This window comes from Talpa occidentalis, unplaced genomic scaffold (genome assembly GCF_014898055.3).
Source record: "Talpa occidentalis isolate TD23 unplaced genomic scaffold, MPIMG_talOcc4v2.1 talOcc4.15, whole genome shotgun sequence".
Classification (NCBI taxonomy): domain Eukaryota; kingdom Metazoa; phylum Chordata; class Mammalia; order Eulipotyphla; family Talpidae; genus Talpa; species Talpa occidentalis.
This window is the reverse complement of record NW_023601543.1, coordinates 33,015,572-33,034,716: the sequence shown is the minus strand read 5'-3', so window position 1 is coordinate 33,034,716 and position 19,145 is coordinate 33,015,572. Positions and strand designations below refer to the sequence as shown.

General features: G+C 36.8%; 1 protein-coding gene across 3 annotated transcripts in view; it reads left to right on the top strand.

Annotated features, from left to right (window-relative positions):
• CENPI (centromere protein I) overlaps nt 1-19,145 on the top strand; it is a 38,323-nt gene that overhangs the window by 385 nt on the left and 18,793 nt on the right. For 2 of the 3 annotated variants that reach the window (XM_037512205.2, XM_054695646.1), the window contains exons 2-13: nt 1,901-2,131; nt 2,926-3,063; nt 6,664-6,782; nt 7,057-7,164; nt 11,518-11,566; nt 11,842-11,888; nt 14,471-14,560; nt 15,480-15,572; nt 15,832-15,999; nt 16,173-16,293; nt 17,381-17,472; nt 18,986-19,103. In XM_037512205.2, coding sequence (XP_037368102.1) covers nt 1,909-2,131; nt 2,926-3,063; nt 6,664-6,782; nt 7,057-7,164; nt 11,518-11,566; nt 11,842-11,888; nt 14,471-14,560; nt 15,480-15,572; nt 15,832-15,999; nt 16,173-16,293; nt 17,381-17,472; nt 18,986-19,103 — 1,366 coding nt within the window. In that variant the 5' untranslated portion in view covers nt 1,901-1,908. Of the gene's footprint in view, nt 1-1,495; nt 1,593-1,900; nt 2,132-2,925; nt 3,064-6,663; nt 6,783-7,056; nt 7,165-11,517; nt 11,567-11,841; nt 11,889-14,470; nt 14,561-15,479; nt 15,573-15,831; nt 16,000-16,172; nt 16,294-17,380; nt 17,473-18,985; nt 19,104-19,145 lie in introns of those variants that run through there. The other variant, XM_054695647.1, reaches the window with a different exon arrangement.

The following is a 19,145-nucleotide window of genomic DNA, read 5'->3' as shown; positions in this document are numbered from 1 at the left end:
ACGTCAGTGTCGCTTTCCTGCTCTGACTGTTTATGAGTGGTGGGACTGGGAAAGTCATTGCGATCGTTACCTTAATTTTTCCCATTTGAAGCCCAAAACTTAAAAGTTGTTGTGGGTTCTTCTCTTCCTTTCCCCCTGTAACCAATTATTTTATCATGGCTTGCCCAGTCTGCCCCCAAAGCTATCAGAATACAGCTTCCTCCTCTAACACCAGTGTACCTTAGGTCTAGTCATCTCTCCTTTGTGGACTTCTGCAAGTTACCACGTCTTCACCCCTAACATTCTGTTCTCCTCCGCACTGCAACTAAAACGGTCTTAAAACATAGATGGTATCACCCCCATCGCTAACATTCCACCCATCACCGGTGACTAGCCATGAATCCAAACCCCTTCCTCTGACCTACAAGTTCCAAAATGATCTAGTCCCTGGCTACCTTTCTGATTTCATCTCCCACTACCCTCTACCTCCTCCATGTCACTCCCTTACACTCCCCCCCCCCATACTGATGTTGCTGCTGTTGCTCCAACACACAAGCTTTTGCTTTAAGGTCTAGCATGTCTTGCTCTTCAATAGCCAGGCAATACTCTTCCACCTTATCTTTACATGACTGATTCCTTCTTGGCATTCAAATCTCAGTTTAAAGATAGCATCAGAAAGACTTTCTTTGAACACTTCTGCCAAAGTAGCTTCTCACCCTCATTTCTATCACGTCACTGTGTGTTACATTCACAAATAGTTATTAACTTATTTGCTGATTTCCACACTTCCCTATTCCCCCCACCCATAAGTTTCATGAGAGTAGAGACCTTGATTGTTTATTTTATCCCTGGTAACTAGAAATGTGCTTGGCATATAAATGATGGTCAACATCTATAAACCAGAGACACACTACAGAGGGAGAGTAGGATCAAAACAAGGGGGGGGGGTGGGAATTGTATGGGGACTATAACCAAGATGAAAATGCATACATTGTGCAAAAATGAAAAATGATGTAAAAATATATAAAATTAAAAAATAATAATAAATAAATTTAAAAAATATTTATTGAACAAGCGAAACAGGAATGTTTCTGTCCTGAGAATCCTTGCCTTGTTCACCATAGTTCAATTTTGAACCATGCAGCTTTACCTTAACACAAGGTAGGGAACGTAGAAGATCAAAAGCAAAATCAAGGTGGGGTGAAGAAAAATAGGAGTGATGGAGAAAGTAAGCTTGAGTTCATGGATTAGTTTTGGTCTTGCTTTTATGATCGAGTCATTTTTTTTTTTTTTATTTATTTATTTTGTTTGTTTGTTTGTTTTGTTTATACATGCACTGGGTACAGTCAGAAGCGCGGGAGGGTGAGAGAATTCACCAGAGCCAGAGCGGGGAGCAGAGCAGGCAGAGGGACCGAAGTACACTGCTAAGGGGAGCAGCGGGCGGCAGGAGAGGTCTGCGCGCCATGTGGGATCCTCCGCCGGTGGCCGGGAAGCAGCCGGGGATCGAACCGGCGCCGCAGAGGCCGCGGGCAGCTTCGCAACCCAGCGCTCAACCGCTGCGCCACCAGGGAGGCCCTATGATCGAGTCATTTTAAGAGAACTTGTTGTTACCTGTACGCTTTCTGTTTTTTTCTTTTCTTTTCTTTTTTACCCTGAAAGGTCAGTTCATCTGGGGAATGTTACCTTGAAGAGATGTTTCTCTATCCTATTTAGGTCAAGGATTTCTTGAGAAAGTTAACCTATAGGTTTTGTTGCCTGGTTGCTTGTCAGTTCTTTCAATGAGAGCTCGGCTATGCTAAGTAGTGTGTACTAAATGCTGGGAATACTAAATACAGGTAGATAGGGCCCTTGTCTTTGTGGAGTAAAAAAAGACGACTTGACTGATTAATGGTACCTTGACACTTGTTTCTGTATATAACAGATGCAGTAATGTCATCTCAAAGGAGAGTTAAGAATTCTCAAGCTCAAAAGAGGACTTCACGAGGTAACAATAGTTATCAGACTAATCTCTCAGCCTGGAAAGTAAACGAGCATCTAAGCAACTCAAAGAGCAGTTCGAAACAGAGACGGAGCAATCCTGTGGAAGTTCATGAACATGCAGATGATGAAACAGAAGATGCTCTCCAAACAGCAATGAGGTACTTTGAGGCAGGTAAGACAGATTCATTTCTTATGCAATCGATTGCTATGAAAATATTCTTGACTTTCTTCGTAAGGATTTTCACAAGAAAGCATATTTTTTCTCCTTCATGCTTTTGTTTATTTTATTTTGTTTATTTATGTTTTTGTTTATTTATTCCTAGGTACTGGGAATATAACAACAAAGCATGTTCCTGGCAGAGTGGTTTCCAAACTGATGCAAATTGTGATTACCTGAGATTCTTTTAAAAATACTGATGCCTGGCATCTATTCTTAGACATTCTGATTTTACTGGTATGGGATGCAAGACGCCCTAGGTGATTCCAGTTTGCAACAATGTTTGGGAGCCACTACCCCTAGTATTTTCTTCCATTGATTGAGGTTATATCGGTTTATAACATTGTATCACTTTCAGTTATACAGCTTTATACTTCCACATCTGTACAAGCTACACTGTAACCACCACCAATAGTCTAGTTTCTATCTACCAACTATGTTAGACTCCCTTTGCCTATTTTGTCCCTCCCTGCCCTTCTTCCCCTCTGATAACTGCCATTCTGAAGTCAGAAGCTAAACTCCATTGCCCTGATTATTTAGAGCAGTGATGCAAGGGCACGATTCAGTTTTCCTCAATGGAGGTGCTATTACTGTTAAATATTTTAGAATTTTAACGACTTTGAATGGTTTTTAGGAAGGCAGTTTTTACCTAAAACTATTCCTTTAGAGCATCCCAGATTGTAATTATTGAGACTGAAGACTGAAATAATTTTAAAGGTCCCATTATTTAATGTTGTTCCTTTTTCCAGGTCCCATTAAAACTGCAAAGACTAAAGATAAAACCTTGGAAAAACACTTGAAAACTGTGGAAAATGAGGCTTGGAAGAATGGGTTAGCTCCAGAAGGAATTGACATTCTATTAAATGTGGCACTCAGTGGCAAATTTGGTATGTCAAAGGGATACATTTGTCATCAGTTTGCTATTAGTTCTGCCTTACAGACTTTGAATTAGATTGTTCCTTGGAATCAGTTACAAGTCTTTATATGTTCCTTTCTCATCTTAAGACCAATCTGGAGGGCCTCCCCAGTGGTGCAGCGGGTTGAGCGCAGCGCTGTGAAGCTGTCCACAGCCTCTGCAGCGCAGGTTCGATTCCTAGCCCGCCAGGGAGATTCCCACATGGCACAGCAGACCTCTCCCATCATGCCCACTGTTCCCCTCAGCAGTGTATTTCAGTCATCTGCCTGTTCTGTTCCCCGCTCTGTCTCTGGTGAATCCTCTCACCCTCCCTCGCCTCTGGCCTTTACCCTAGCTCTTGTATAAAAATAAATAAAACTTTAAAAAAAAAAGACCATTCTGGAGAGATCATAAAATGGATCTTGTGTTCCACCTACTTTGTGAGGCAAAAGTTTTGTGTGCATATGTTGAAAGTGGCTAGTTACCACATATCTTTACAAGGAAGATGTGTAGACTCTAGTCACCAAGTATATGGGAGTCATTTTTAGTATTTCTCTTAAGCAGTATAGGTTGTGATTTAAATTAGGCTTTGGAAGGCACTTTAAAGTGCCTTTAGGCTCATTTATCTATGACAAGTCACTATTTAAACTGTTTCCATTCCAGTATCAGTGACCTTAAAAGTCAAGATGCTTTTCCTTTTGTGCAAATGCTCTCTTCTTGTTCTAAGTTCATTTAGAACTGAGTGGAGAGGAGAGGTTTTTAAAAATAACATCTGGCCAGTATTCTTTTTATTTGAGAAGAACCTTTTAATCTACTGTTACCTAAATTCGGATTTGGAAGTTATTTTAGGCTCCTAGCATCCTCATTTTAAAGATGGGGAAACTGAGACTCAGAGTAGTTAAAGAGACTTGCTTAATGCTAGTGCTGGAACTGAAGAATTCAGAGAGCTCCTAACTCCACTTCTAGTGTTTATACTGTACCACACAACTACTAGCTTTTCTACTTTAAAAAAAATTAACACAGATATCAAAACTGGATGTTTTATATACTATTTCCTGGTCCTTGCAGGGGTTCCTTTGTGTAAACCCTAGCTTCATGTTTGCCAGTGTGCTTGTGCATTTTAAAACAAACAGTACTAGTGAATTCAGTATATGACTTCTAAGTTTATTTGTTATCTGTGTTTTCATAGGAAGCTCAATTTGACCTAGTAAAATTGACTTCTTGTCAGTGGTTTCAGATTGTTTGGTTCTGAAATCTTTCCAGAATCTTTGTTTCGCTAATCAGTGTTTATTGAGAACAGTTCTGTCACCCACCTTTCCTCTTAAAAAACTGTATACAATGTACAACTGTTTTCTGTTTTGGAATTTCTCTTTCCTTTTTTGATGTCTCAGAAACCAGTGGTTAGAAGGGTTTGATAAAATTTCCCAGGGCTTGTAGCAAAGGCATATTTCTTTCAAATGGCATGCTTCAGACTTGGAAACTTGTATGCAACAATTTTAAAAATAAACTCTGGCTTTCTGGTCTGACTTTTCTGTTAAGCCGGAATTTGCTGAGGTCAAATGTGGTCTTCTTCATTGATGTTCTCCGCTTTAGTTTTTCTGTGGTATCCCCCGTCACTACTACAACTTTACATGTCGCTCACTGTTACATTGAATTGTATATTCAGGGACAAGTGTGATAGAAATGTAACCAGAAATAAATTTAAAAGACTCCATGAAGTAAGAAGAGTCTGTTGAATCCCTCCTTTTGGTTTGGTGCCTGTGTAAAGTGTTAGTGGTGAGACGTTCTTAAACTTTGAAAGGGTTAAGGGGTGAGGTGAGGGGAGAGAGAAATAAAAACAAGAAATTACAGAGTGGAAAGCAGAGATTTTGTTCTTGTGATTCATTACCTGCCATCACTGCTTCCTTTCTTCACAGAGTCATAGGGTAGTCATTGATGAGTATTGTTATTGCAGTTATGTAGAATGAACAAGCCTAGCGACCTAATGTATGGCATGAGGACTGTTGATAATGTACTAGAAGTTTGCTGAGAGAGTTGATTTCAAGTGTTGTTTTTTTTTAAAGATTGATTTATTTATTTGTTTGTTTATTTATACAAGCACTGGGTACAGTCAGAAGGGCGGGAGGGTGAGAGAATTCACCAGAGCCAGAGCGGGGAGCAGAGCAGGCAGAAGGACCGAAGTACACTGCTGAGGGGAGCAGCGGGCGGCAGGAGAGTTCTGCGTGCCATGTGGGACCCTCCTCCGGTGGCCGGGGAGCAGCCGGGGATCGAACCGGCGCTGCAGAGGCTGCGGGCAGCTTCGCAACCCAGCGCTCAACCGCTGCGCCACCGGGGAGGCCCGATTTCAAGTGTTTTTACCACACACAGGAAGTGGTTACTATATGAGGAGATACTGTGTTAATTAGCTTGGCTAGATTAATCATTTCACTATGTATATCTATCAAACCATCTTATTGTGTACCTTAAATATATACACTTATTTAAAAAATAAGTGAAGAGACCTCCTTACTCTCAGAGGTAGGAAAAAGGCACACAGATGTTTCTGAAACTGCTACTTGCAGAAGTTAAGAACAGTGTCATTCAGTGAATGGATGTGGCCACCATACTCTAATGCATATAAAACAGTGTTTAAAGACTGGGATAAAATGTTTCTAAGAATACTACTTGCAGAGACAGTGAGAATAGTGATTATAGTGAATGGATGTGATTGCCATGCTATAATTCTTGTAAAACAGTAGTTAAAGGCAGAGTATCAAGATGCTCTGAGAATTCTACTTTGTGGCTTTGTTGTTTCAATGAATGGCTGTGATCACCATGTTATAATGCAAACAAAACAATGTTAAATATTAAAATTGATGAGATCCATATTTAATTCTGAAGCCTCAATAAGTAGTCAATACAGAGTGTATACAGAGTTATCCTTTGCAATATCACATCTATTGCTATAAAGAGAACACCATGGAAATCAGAGAATATGATGGAAAGGTTGGACCAATCTAGAATGCTATCACTGCCAACTAATTCCAAGGACAGTTGTTTCATTCTGCTTTCCTCCTATTTTTTTTTTTTGACAGAAGGTGGAGGTGGGAGGGATGGAGTATACAAATATATTTGTTCTTAAATGTAGCAGCTCATGCAAGATGTCTGTCATTAACATTAAATAAAGAGGATCTATTGTGCCATTAAAAAATCACAAAAAAATCATTGACATTTTCCTGAGTAAAAGACTTTTCTAAAAGGTATAATTCATATACCGTAAAATTCACCGTACTGAGTAAGCATGTAATTCAGATTTTTAAAACATATTCAGAGTTGTACAACCATCATCATTATCTAACTCCCAAACATTTTCACCATCCTTTTATATAGAAATATTAGAGGAAAGAATTTGCTTTATAGTCTGTATTAGAAGGTAGAGGTACATTTTGTTTTGAGCTATGTTTTGTAATGATGATAAGAGATACTGAATGTTACTGTTCGTTTTTATTGCCTTCAGCATAAAGTGGGATTTTTAGGACCAAGAGTGAGTAGTAGTAAGGGAACAATTGGGATACTAAAATGTAGTTTAATTTAGAGTTCATCTTCTTTCCAGGGACTGCTGTAAACACTCGAATGTTAAAGTGCACGATTCCAGCAACTCTAATATCAGAAGACTCTGTGGTTAAGGCAGTCTCCTGGCTTTGTGTTGGCAAGTGTTCTGGTAGCACCAAGGTAATCTTTTTAAACATTTTGATGATAAGTCCTTCAGAACCACTTAAGGGCTGGCAAGGAAGAGCCACTTATGGAATAATGGCAGTGGCCTTTTGTGTAAAGCCTGTAGTTTTGGAACAATACAGCTTGATGCAAGGACTCTGGAACAAACAGAAATTTTTACTCAGAGAATCTATTTTCCTACTTTGTGCTGAAACAGCCCTGGGCGGGGGGGAGTTAAGCTCTTACATGCCAGTTATATTTCTCTAAAGATAAGCATTTTGTTTCTTGATAGGTACTTTTTTATCGTTGGCTGATTGCAATGTTTGACTTCATAGATCACAAGGAGCAACTTAACTTGCTCTATGGCTTCTTTTTTGCTTCATTGCAAGATGACACACTGGTAAGTAAAAATTGGACAGCATAAGGCATTGATCAAATGGCATGTGCTTGTATATTGATGCAACATATGTTCTTTAAAGTGCCACACAATGTGTCTCTCCTTATTTCTTTTAAAATATATCAAACATATAGAGAAGTATAAAGAATAATATAACATCCTTGCACCTGTCTCTCAGATTAACAAATATAAAATTTATACTATCTTTGCTTTATATCTTCTTGTAAGGAAGTAAAATTACAGATGGAATTGTCTCCACATTGGACTCTGTGCTGATTTAGTGCAGTGATTGCCATCTTTTCCCTTTTAAACCACTTCAGCAGGATCCTTTGGGTCACTTACTCTACATTTTCTTGATTAACACTGCAAAAACCTCATCAGAATTAATGAGAAGGAGAGGATTGCTTTTCATGAGATGCCAGTGGACTGATTTGGATTAAATAGTGTAATTATTCTCATTGAAAACATTAATAACTATGAAATCAACCTACTGTCCATCCGGAAGACTTTCAGGAACCATCAGTATTTCCTCTTACTTTTGGGAAAGGAATTCATTCACTGATTTCATTTTTAAAAACCAATGTTTCTACGTTTGTTGTGTTGTAGATGACTTAAAGTTTAGAAGAGTTTCCATATTCCAGGGATTTATAATCCAGTTGGGGGTTTAAGACAAACACAGAAAGTTAAAATAACAACTCAAGAGTTAAATTAGCAAAGACAGTATATGATAATGCTATGTATGATACTTCCAAGAAGGAAGAGAGTACTGTGAACCAGTGACTAGAAAAAGCATTACTAAATCATATGAACATTGAGCTGAGCCTTGAAGGTTGAATAGAATTTAAAATTTGATGAGAGGAAATGTTTGATATGGCAGAAATTTTTCAAGCAATGTTATGAGATATATAAATTGTGTTTCAGGAGATCTTGAGTAGATCAGACTGACTTCATTAGAGTGGTGCCAGGTGGTGGGTGGGGGTAACACCGAAAAAGTTGGATGAGATTGTAGAGATCTTTGAATATAATACAAAAAAATTTGATTTTATTCTCTAGTCAGTGGGGAAATCACTAAAGATTTTTGGGCAGAAGATGTTGCAAGTAGCATTGTAGGAAGTTGTATCTAGTATTATCAAACAGGGTAATTGAGGAGAAGGGCTAGAGTCAGGAAGACTACTTAGGATACTGATGTGATAATCCATATAAAACATTGATGAAGCCCTAAACTATCAGTGCTCAGATATGGTATTGTGAACTTCAGGAGACCCTTTAGGAAGTCTGAGAGGTCAAAATTATTTTCACAGTAATATCAAGATGTTCGTTGCTATTTTTATTATATTGACATTTATACTGATGGTGCTAAAGCAGTGGTGTATAAAACTGCTGGCACCTTAGTACAAATCAAGTCAGTGGCTCCAAACTTTACTAGTTGTCATTTTCTTCACTGCAGCAAAAAGCAAAAATGCTAGTTTTTCTTAAGAATGCCCCACATGAAGCAGTAAAAACTAATTTATTAATTTTAGTAGATTTTGAACTTTGAGACATGTGTTTACTATTTCCTGTGATGAAATGGAAGAAAAACAAGCCCTTCTTTTTAAATATTTTTTTTAACTTTTTTTAATTTTATATATTTTTTACATCATTTTTCATTTTTGTACGATGCATGCATTTTCATCTTGGTTATAGTCCCTGTAAAATTCCCCCCCTTCTGAAGGCTTTCAAATACAATAGTTGTCCTAAGGGAAAGCACTGTGCAATTGCATAGCAAGCTAAACTAGCTTCTGTTTTTCTTAATAGAATACCATTTTTTTTTTACTTGAAAGATTGACATATAAACTATGGTTATTCAGATTTGGCTATTTGATAGATGTTTTGTTGAAAATGAGCAAAGTGAGTCTGTCATTCCAAAGTGGCAGTATTTGTTGCTAGTGATAAAAGTTGAACTTTCAAACAAAAATTACATGTTCAGAAAATTTGTGTCTGCCACTGTGAACTCGATGGCTTCCCAATACTTAAAGACTTTTCTGATGAGATAGGTGGTGATATTATTGAATGCTGTTTTTAGATAATTATATAATGAAATGTGTCAATATTTGGAAGCATAGTATAACTTAGTGAAACAATATTTTCCAGATGACTGAGCATTATGTTACAAAATCATGCATGATTAAAAGACCCACTCAAAATACAAGATATATCAATGAGTTTTAATGGAACAGAATACCAAAAGAGTTCATTAATAACATTTCAGATTCCACATTGCTGCTAACCCTTCATGGACAACCACTTATCAAATTTTGGTGTAGAATCAAAGAGTAATACACACACTTTTTTTGAAAGGTTATTAAAATATTCCTTCACTTTTAACTACATATCCACGTGAGGTTGAATTTTCTTCATGTACGTCAATAAAAACAACACATCGAACAAATTTAATGCAGAAACAGAATCTATTAAGCCAGAAACATTAAAGAGATATGTAGAGTTGTAAAAGTGAAATTGATTATTTTTGTTTGGGAAATACAGTTTTTTTCATGAAATGTTATATTAGCATGTAATAATTTATTTTTAATGAGCTAAACATTTAAATTTCTTAGTTTTAATTTCTGATAATGATTTATACAATCCAGATAAACAAAAGCTCAAAGTGGTCCTCTAATTTTTAAGAGTGTAAAGGGTCCTGAGACCAAAAAGGTTGAGAATCACTGTACTAGGCTAAGGGGGTAGCAGTGGGAATGAAAAATGGAAGAGCAAATATTAGGGTAAACTGTAAAGGAAGACTTTGTGTGACCAGATGTCTCAGCTGAATTTAGGGAAGAGTTAGGAGATAAAGATTTGAGTTTCTAAGGCTGCATGACTGAGAATGATGATACCTTTGACAGTAAAAAAAACTTGTGAGGAGATACTTTTGGAATGAATATATTTGGATTTTTATGTGCAAGGTTTGAGGTTATAAGGTATCCTGAAGAAATTTACTCAGAAAGATACTTACTAACTCCATTTCATGTCAGCTATTGCACTACTACTAGAAATGCAAATGTTAAATTTGGTATGTACATTCCCCTGAATATTATGATCATGGAAAATGATAATTGTGAAGACCAAACAACCTGGGGATAAGCTTTATTTTTAAAAAAAGATTTATTTATTTATGCATACAAGAACTAGGGTACAGGTCAGAGGTGTGTAGGGGTAGTGAGATTCGCCAGAGACAGAGTGGGGAACAGAACAGGCAGATTTTTTTTTGAGGATCTTATATCAATAACACTTACATGTTGCATTTATTTGCTTTTTTAAATTATTTTTTAATTTTTTTTTTATATTCACCATACAATTGCAATCCCCGGATTTTGACTCCAATCCCTCCACCCCCCAACCCCCCAAAGTGTGTCTCTGGTTCATAGTTGTTTGTTGATTTTGATTTTTTTCTTTCTTATAGTTATTCTTTTTCCTGGGCCCTTATTTAGGTTTTCTAGATTCCTGTTATGAGTGAGACCATCCGGTATTTTTCTTTTTCTTTCTGGCTTGTTTTGCTGAGCTTGATCCCTTCCAGCTCCATCCATGTTGCTGCAAATTGCATGTGTTTATCTTTTTTGATTGCTGAGTAATATTCCATGGTGTATATGTACCACATCTTGTTGATCCAGTCATATATTTTTGGGCATTTGGGTTGCTTCCAAAGCTTAGCTGTTGTAAATTGTGCTGCTATAAACATAGGGGTGCTGGTGCTCTTTGGAATTAATGTTTCTGTGTCCTTTGGGTAAATACCTTGGAGTGGAATTGCTGGATCATATGGAAGCTCTATCTTTAGTAGGTTGAGGAATCTCCACACAGCTTTCCATAGTGGTTGGACCAGTTTGCACTCCCACCAGCAGTGCAGGAGAGTGCCTTTCTCTCCACATCCTCGCCAACATTTGTTGTTGCTAGTTTTTTTAATATGTGCCATTCTCACTGGTGTGAGGTGGTATCTCTTTGTAGTTTTGATTTGCATTTCCCTAATTGCAAGTGACCTTGAGCCTGTTTTAAGTGAGAAATCTGGATAAAAGTTTCAAGTTTGTATCTTAATGAATATGGTCTACTAGAAGGAACACATGGATTTTTGTTAAGTAGAGTGCTTGGCAGTTCTTTTCCTGTCTTTCAAATTGCCTTGTTTTAATACTCTAGAAATAACTTCAAAATGGCATGCCAATGTAAACTACATTTTAAGTCACTACCATGTAGTATGTAAAGCGTAAGCTTTGTAAAACTCTTTTTCAATGATGTCCTGATGCCTTTTTCTTAATCAGTATGATTGACATTTGAGGAAATCTGATGTGTTCAAAATACATTGTCATTTCTCAAAATTTTATGTTTTAACAGTGCCCTTATGTCTGCCATTTGTTGTATTTACTTACCAAAAAAGATAATGGTGAGTATTTTCACTTTGGTTGTCTTGTACTTACTCTCTGCAGTTAGCATTTGTATTGGCTTTTATAAGGTTAACTATTAGCGTTAGTTCTTGACAGGATTTTGTGGGAATTGCTTTTTAGTATTTTTACCTGAGGACATTTTGCTTAATGGCTTAACTGAAAAGGTGTTTATATTCTTGATGTGTTGTAAGATGAAGCTATATGAATTACATGGTTTCTTTTTATTGTGAACCAGATGCATGGTATTTCTTTCTTTTTTTGTTACTATTTTTAGTTAAACCATTTCGTGTGAGAAAACTGCTTGATCTTCAAGCCAAAATGGTGAGTACTAAAAAGACTAAAACAGTATATTATGTGCTAGGTACTGAGCTAGGCTTTGGGGATATAAAATTGAATGAATCATTATCTTAAAGGAATTTATTTCTGGGGAGCTCAGTCAACAAAATAAAAAAATGAGAATCAGGCTTGGGATCAAGGAGGAGCGATGGTGGTGCTTGAGAGGAATTTTCAGGGATGAATAGGGTTTAACTAAGCTAGGAAGGAGAAGAGGACACTCCCGGCAGAGGGAACAGCGTGAACAAAGACGCGTAGATATCAAATAGCAGGAGCTGTTCAGGGAACTGGGGAGGTAAGGCTGGAGGATAAGTGTCAGGGAATAGTCAAAATGAATTTCTCTTTTTGTCTGTATATGGATATGATGTAGGAAAGCATTCTTTTCTGGATACTTAAACTTCAGTGTATTCCCTGGCCTGTTTCTCTTGTCCTTCCAACTCTTGCATTGCTATTGCCACTATACCTGCCAGGTAACAAATCTGCGAAGCTTTGGGTATAAAGCAATAGCAAGTTATAGTGCCCCTGCCTAACTGCTGAAGCCTGCATGACCTACCTAAAGGCATTTAAATTAATGAAAAACAGAAATATACATGCACATTTGTGCTTCTCCACCAAGGCTTCCTGTTAGTACAATTGGTTATTCTTGTTTTGTAGTTTCCTGTTTTGGTTCTCTGGGTATAATATTTTCTCTTAGCTCTCTGAGGATATTAATGACAATGTTTTTGTCCAAATTGAATTTTATTTCACATTAATAGGAAATGTACATTTCCATCTTGCAGCAAAACATTTCAACAGAGTAAGAAAATTCTAACCTTAAATAAGACTTTGCTGATTTCTACTAGCTGAAACAACAGTGTATGTTCAGTTTTAAAAAATGATTTTTAATACATGATGATTGCTTAAAAATTTTAAACCCAGTCAATAAATGTATGGTTTCATTCTTAACATCCTATGTAGTACATTACTAAGTTATTCCGTTATCAGTTCACACCATGTTATAAAGATGCATTCATAACATTGTTTTGATTAGCTGGATTTTGGTGAATTTAGTCAAGTCCAGCAATATCAAACTAAGAGGATACAGCCACGCTCATATGTAAACAAACAAATATCATAATAAGCAAAGGCTCACATGTAAGAAAACATTGGATACATGAATTTCTGATACCTGCAGAGACATGTTTTCCTTCTATACACCATGCCCTGTAATTCCCCATCCATGAAGGAAATGAAACAGAAATTGTCTTTCTAGTGGCAGGCATTAATGGTAGGAAGAGGAAGTGTGTTGTTAAGCTACATGTACTGGGCCCTGTTGGGAACAAACTTCGAAAAAGGAAGGGGGCATTAAGTCTTATCTTAAAGGTTGGTGAGGATTATCCTGTGTAACTTAACTGATTTTTTTCCCCTCTGTTCTCTTAGGTTTCCTTTTCTCTGTTCTGCTAAGTTAGGGACTATCTGCCTATCTTCATTCTAGGTTCCAAAATCATTTTGAGATCTCTCATTTCGTGTTGTCTCCTTTCTTATTTGTTCTCTTTGAATTTGTGTTTTACGCCTTTTACATTTCTTTACTTTTTAGTGTGGCTCTGGGGATACCCAGAGTTAAGCACATTATGCTCAATATGCCATGTTTAACTGAAAGTCTTCCCTTTAAAAAAAAAAAAAAGGAAGAATGATGTTAACTAGACAATACCTTTTAGAGGTCTCTCCACTACTAAATATTTGCTCTGTCAAAGAAAACCCCAACCCATAACAGACATTCTGATATTTATTGAAATTAAGTACAGAGATCAGAAAATATTTCAACACAGATAAACTGGGTCGTTTTGGTTTTGTTATAATGAATTTAATTTCAAGGTGCTGTTATAAGATAGGAGTATTGTATTTCTAAGTCCTGTTTTCTGCCTTCCACATTTTGTATGGTGTTTGATTCAACAAAATTATAACATAACAAAACAACTTGGTTATTTCCTTAGAATTCATTTTAGTGATATGCTTCTTTGAATTGCTGAGATAGTCAAATACAGGTATCCAGCAGCAATGACTTCTTTGATTATGAATTAATGAATTAAGAATTGTTTCAGTTTTATCAAGCTTACCAGTTGTTAAATTGCCTAGTTAATTTCCCAGGAATTATGACAGTAAAGTATTAATATTTCCTTTACTCTGTTTCCACGGCTTCCCTTTTTATCCTCCTACCTTGTTGTCTATATCAAGAATGAGTAAATTTTTATGCTACCAGTGAGAATAAGCTATGCCAGCAGATATGACTGATAAACCCTAAGGCATGGGCAAAGAAGATAAAATAGGAAGAGAAGAAGAGAGAAAATATAAGGAAGAGGTGAAATAGGGGAAAAGGTCATTAAAGAGAAGACCACAGTTTGGGGAGGGTTGTTTTATGATAGTTGATTTACATGTCTGGTTATTCATTCTTTTGTTTTCTATAGCATCTTCCTATAATTATCACACAGTAAAATTAGGATCTGAGTATATGTTTAATGTGTATTTTATTGTTCCTTTTTTATTATTACTGGCCACAGAATCAGAAATTGAAAAGTCTTATTTTATTTCAGGGAATGCAGCCACATCTCCAGGCTTTGTTGTCACTGTATAAGTTCTTTGCTCCTACTTTGATTTCTGTATCTTTGCCTATAAGGAAGAAGGTAAGCAATTAAGGAGTGATGAGTCATATTAAGATTGTAATGTTATTTTGATCAAGTTAATTTACAGACTTCGACTAAAATGTGTGTGTGTTCTTTTTTTTTAAGTTTTGTGTGGAAGAACTGGGGTGTAGGCCAGAGTTGCAGGGAAGGGGGGAAAGGGTGAGAGGACTCACCAGAAACAGAGTGGGGAACAGACACACAACAGGTAGATTTACTGAAATACACTGCTGAGGGGAGCAGCGGAGAGGCCAGACAGGAGAGGTCCGCTGCACCATATGTGGGTTAGCTTCCTGGCTGGGGATCAAACTCAGGCCTTAAAAAGTGATAGCACTGTGGGCCTCCCCTGGTGGCGCAGTGGTTGAGCGCTGGGCTTACAAAGCTGCCCGCAGCCTCTGCAGTGCCGGTTCAATCCCCGGCCACTGGGCGAGGGTCCCACATGGTGCACAGACCTCTCCTGCCGTGCCCGCTGCTCCCTCAGCAGCATATTTCGTCAGTCTGCCTGTTCTGTTCCCCGCTCTGGCTCTGGTGAATTTTCTCACCCTCCCGATCTTCTGACTATACCCAGTGCTTGTATAAATTAATAAATCTCAAAAAAAAAAAAGTGATAACACTGAGACCCAACCCCCAGGCCACCAGGGAGGCTCTCTTGGACTAAAATGTTTATAGCATACTGCTTTAAGATTTAGTATTATGGAATTTTTCCTGGAAAGTTTTTTTTTTTTTTTTTTTTAGGAATTAGCATTTTGGTTTGATTCCATTTGATTTTGTTAATAGATTCCTGATTAGAAAAAAACTCAAATGGATTTAAAAGGGTACAAATTATTTCATAATTAATGTTTCAATTAATAAAGAGATTTAGACTTTACAGACGTTACTGACATGGGTACCTTCTCTCCTGTACTTTATATCCAATTTATAGATCTATTTTAAGAATTCAGAGAATCTGTGGAAGACAGCTTTACTTGGTGTGAGGCAAAGGAACCAAAGACCTTCCCTGGAACCTCTACAACTGGTACTAAGTCTAGCTAATTTCCATCCAGTAAAAAGAGTAAGAATCTAAAACCTGAGATAGACTATGAAGCCTTCTGTTATTCAAACAATAATCATTCAAATGTTGGAAGAGATTATAGATATTTAAATACATTGTAATCACCCAGGCTTCTTTGCAAATCACATTCAGACTCCACTCATTAAACCACCTTAACAACTGCTTGTACATTTATAGTTTGTTTCATCCTTTGATAAATTTTTGTATTGTCTTTATTCTTTAGAAATGGAATTCTCACTCAGTTATACCAAGGCTGAGTTCCAGTAGCTGCAGTAAAGAATGTGGGAAAAAAGGGATGAGTCTTTCTGATTATCTCAGTAACAATGCATCATTTTCACCAGAACAGCTAAAAAGCTTCCCTCAATTCTTACAGAACATCCACTGCTTAGAGGTTTGTGACCGGATCATGTGTTTATTTACATTTGCCATTTGGTCTTCGTGGTCTTTTTATTATGTATTTTATTTATTACATATTTAATTATTATGTATTTCCTATCTGATGATTTCCTTGTTGCTCTGACCTTTTCATATTCTTACAGTTGGCTGATTGTTCTGTCTTTGCAGCTGCCTTCTCAGATGGGTGCAGTGCTGAACAACTCTCTGCTGCTTCACTATATTAACTGTGTCAGAGATGAGTCAGTCTTACTGAGGTTGTATTACTGGTTGAGTCAAACATTACAAGAAGGTAAAGATTGATACTTTAGTATTGGATGAATGAAGAAGGAGCAACATAATTTTCAAATGGGTTTCTTTTAAAAGGATGCCAAATTTTAGACAGGAGGATCCGTCCTATGCTGTAATTATTTCTCTGATCATCATATCTTCAAACCCTGAATGCTTCCTTTGTAGCTTTAAGGAAGAGTAACCTCTTACACGTGATTCTTTATTCTGTTAATACAGTTGACCCTCCATGTCCATGGAGCCCATGTTCACAGATTCAGTCAACTACACATGTAGAACCCATGGATATGGAGCACCAACTGTAAGGGATCTGAACATCCTTGGATTTTGGTATTCAAGTGGATAGGGTCCTTCAATCAATCCCTGAGGATTATAAGGAACAGTTGTAGTTAAGTTTTGGGGGAACCAAAATGATACACAGATTTTTGACCCACTCATTCTTCAAGGGTTAACTGTAATTTTTTCTGTTGACCAAAATGTTCATGTCTGTCAACTAAAATATCCCCTATTTGTTATTAGTATATATGGGAGCCAAATTAGTCATCAAAATCATCTGAATTATAGAATTGAAGGAAAGAGCAAATATGAGGGAGTCTTTCATCCAGGCCTCAATAAACCTGATCATTTTGGTACTCACAGAGGGTTTATTTCTCTAAAGATAATGTTTCTGTTGACCAGATTGTTTCTTTCCCATATTTGTCACTCCTCACTCTTCAAGTGTTTAAAGTCAGTTTTAGTTACTTCCGTCTAAACTCTTCTTCCTTATTTGGCCTTTCTTTTAGGATATGATACAATTTATATAGCCTGTTGGATTACTGTGTGTGACATAAAGCTAATCTTATTCATCATATATGAATTTTACCTGTCTATTTTTTTCCACCAGAAGCTTTGCCCTACATTCCCAAGTTCTCAAGAAACATATCACTGACACCTCCACATATAAGTTATAATCCATAGTGTGAGTTGGCTAGGATGTATGAAGCTAATGGCTTGTTTGTTTTTGTCATTTGCCACTTTAAAGAAGTGGTAATTATGTTTTGTGTAGTTTTTATTGTACAACCAGATGCTTTTGTTTAATATTTCTGCTCCAGAATGTATTTGGTACAAGGTGAATAATTATAAACATGGAAAAGAATTTGCTGACTTCCTGGACACTATCATCAGGGCAGAATGTTTCTTACAAGTAAGATTCCACTTTTCCTACACATTCCATCACTTCTTTCTAAAGTTTATTGCAATATCCTTTTCTTTGGTGTTTGATATCTTTAGTAAACAATAATTGCTCATTTTGAAGCTCGTTGTAAGTTGAGTTAAACTGAGTTAAACTGATGTTTACCTTTGTATTGTTGGAACTGAAGAAATAATTTGTTAAATTATGCAAATAAGAGGGAGAGGCCTGTAATTTAAGAGAGTAAACTGACAATGTATTTGAATGCCTTTAATTAATTGAATTAGCCAATAAAATAAAGCTCATAGGTTCACTACTTATGTGCTTATAATCAACAAGCCTGTTTTTGAATGTAGAATATGTTTCAGCCAATTAATGACTTGGCCTAGGTAACCCTGTGTTGTACTCGGGTATGAGAACCATTAAGAAGCCTTTGCTCCTCACCCCAGTGTTGGTTAGATATTTGTTATCTGTGCTCTTTTAAGATTCTGTGTTTGCCTATATCATGGCATTTTCAGCATCTGTTTTCCATACATTGTGAGCTCCCATTGGGCAGGAGCCTTGTCTAACTTTTGTTCATGTCCAGGTGTTCAGCTTGGCACCTGTTGTAGAAGGAATGTTCAATAAATCTTTGACAAATCTTAAGGATTTAGTGTGAAGCCACTGAATTGGAAATTGGTTATGGATGATGGTGGTTAGGCTAAAGGGACAAATTTAGGTTGACTTATAGGTTTCTTGCTACAGAGGATAATGATGGCATTCAGTAAGAAAGGGAGTATAGGAGGAACAGGTATGAAAGAAAGATAAATTTGATTTAAAAGATGCCTGTGGGACATGTAAGTGGCAATATCTAGTATCCAGTTAGGTAATGAGTCCAGAGCTTATCAATGAGATCTTGGGTAGAGATGAACATTTAGTGTTCCTCTTGATGATGGGTGGTAGTTTTAGCTAGGTTCTGGATGAGATTGTCCAGAGAATCCATGTCATAAAAAGGTCTAGAATGGAGTCCTGGTGCACTCCACTATTTAAGGCTCAAGGCAACAAAGGGAAAAAAGAATGGCCTGGATCCTTACTTTGATGGAAATATAAACACCCTAGACATTCAGGCCTCTTAAGGTGGAGCTGCCCATAGATTGGATTTAGTCTTGACCTCTAATGATATCCCAGAGTTGTTATTTAATGTTCCATACATTTTGTTCACTGCTCACACTCCAAAATAAAACAATTGTCATTTATCTTATAAAAATATTCCATAGCCTAGTTTTTTTTTACCTTCTTTCCAAGTTTTATGGTATTTGAAAACTCTATTGATAAACATGGTATTGTATCCAAAATCATCTGATACTTTTTATGAGGAAGCCTGGCACCTAACATCAAAGCTTTATTATATTGATGATAAAAAATTATATTGATTGTAAAAAATTAGCTTAAGAATAAAACAATCATAGCATGAAATTGACTCGTTGTTTAGAGAGCAATAATGACTGAAGAGTTTCCTGTAAAGTTTTGTTATTGAATTGTCTTACAGGAGGGATTTTATTCCTGTGAAGCTTTCCTGTATAAGAGCCTTCCTCTCTGGGATGGCTTGTGTTGTCGGTCACAGTTACTTCAACTTGTGAGCTGGACTCCTTTCAGTAGCTTCTCTGGTAAGTATGAAAATTTGGAGCAATTTAATTCAATGAAGTATT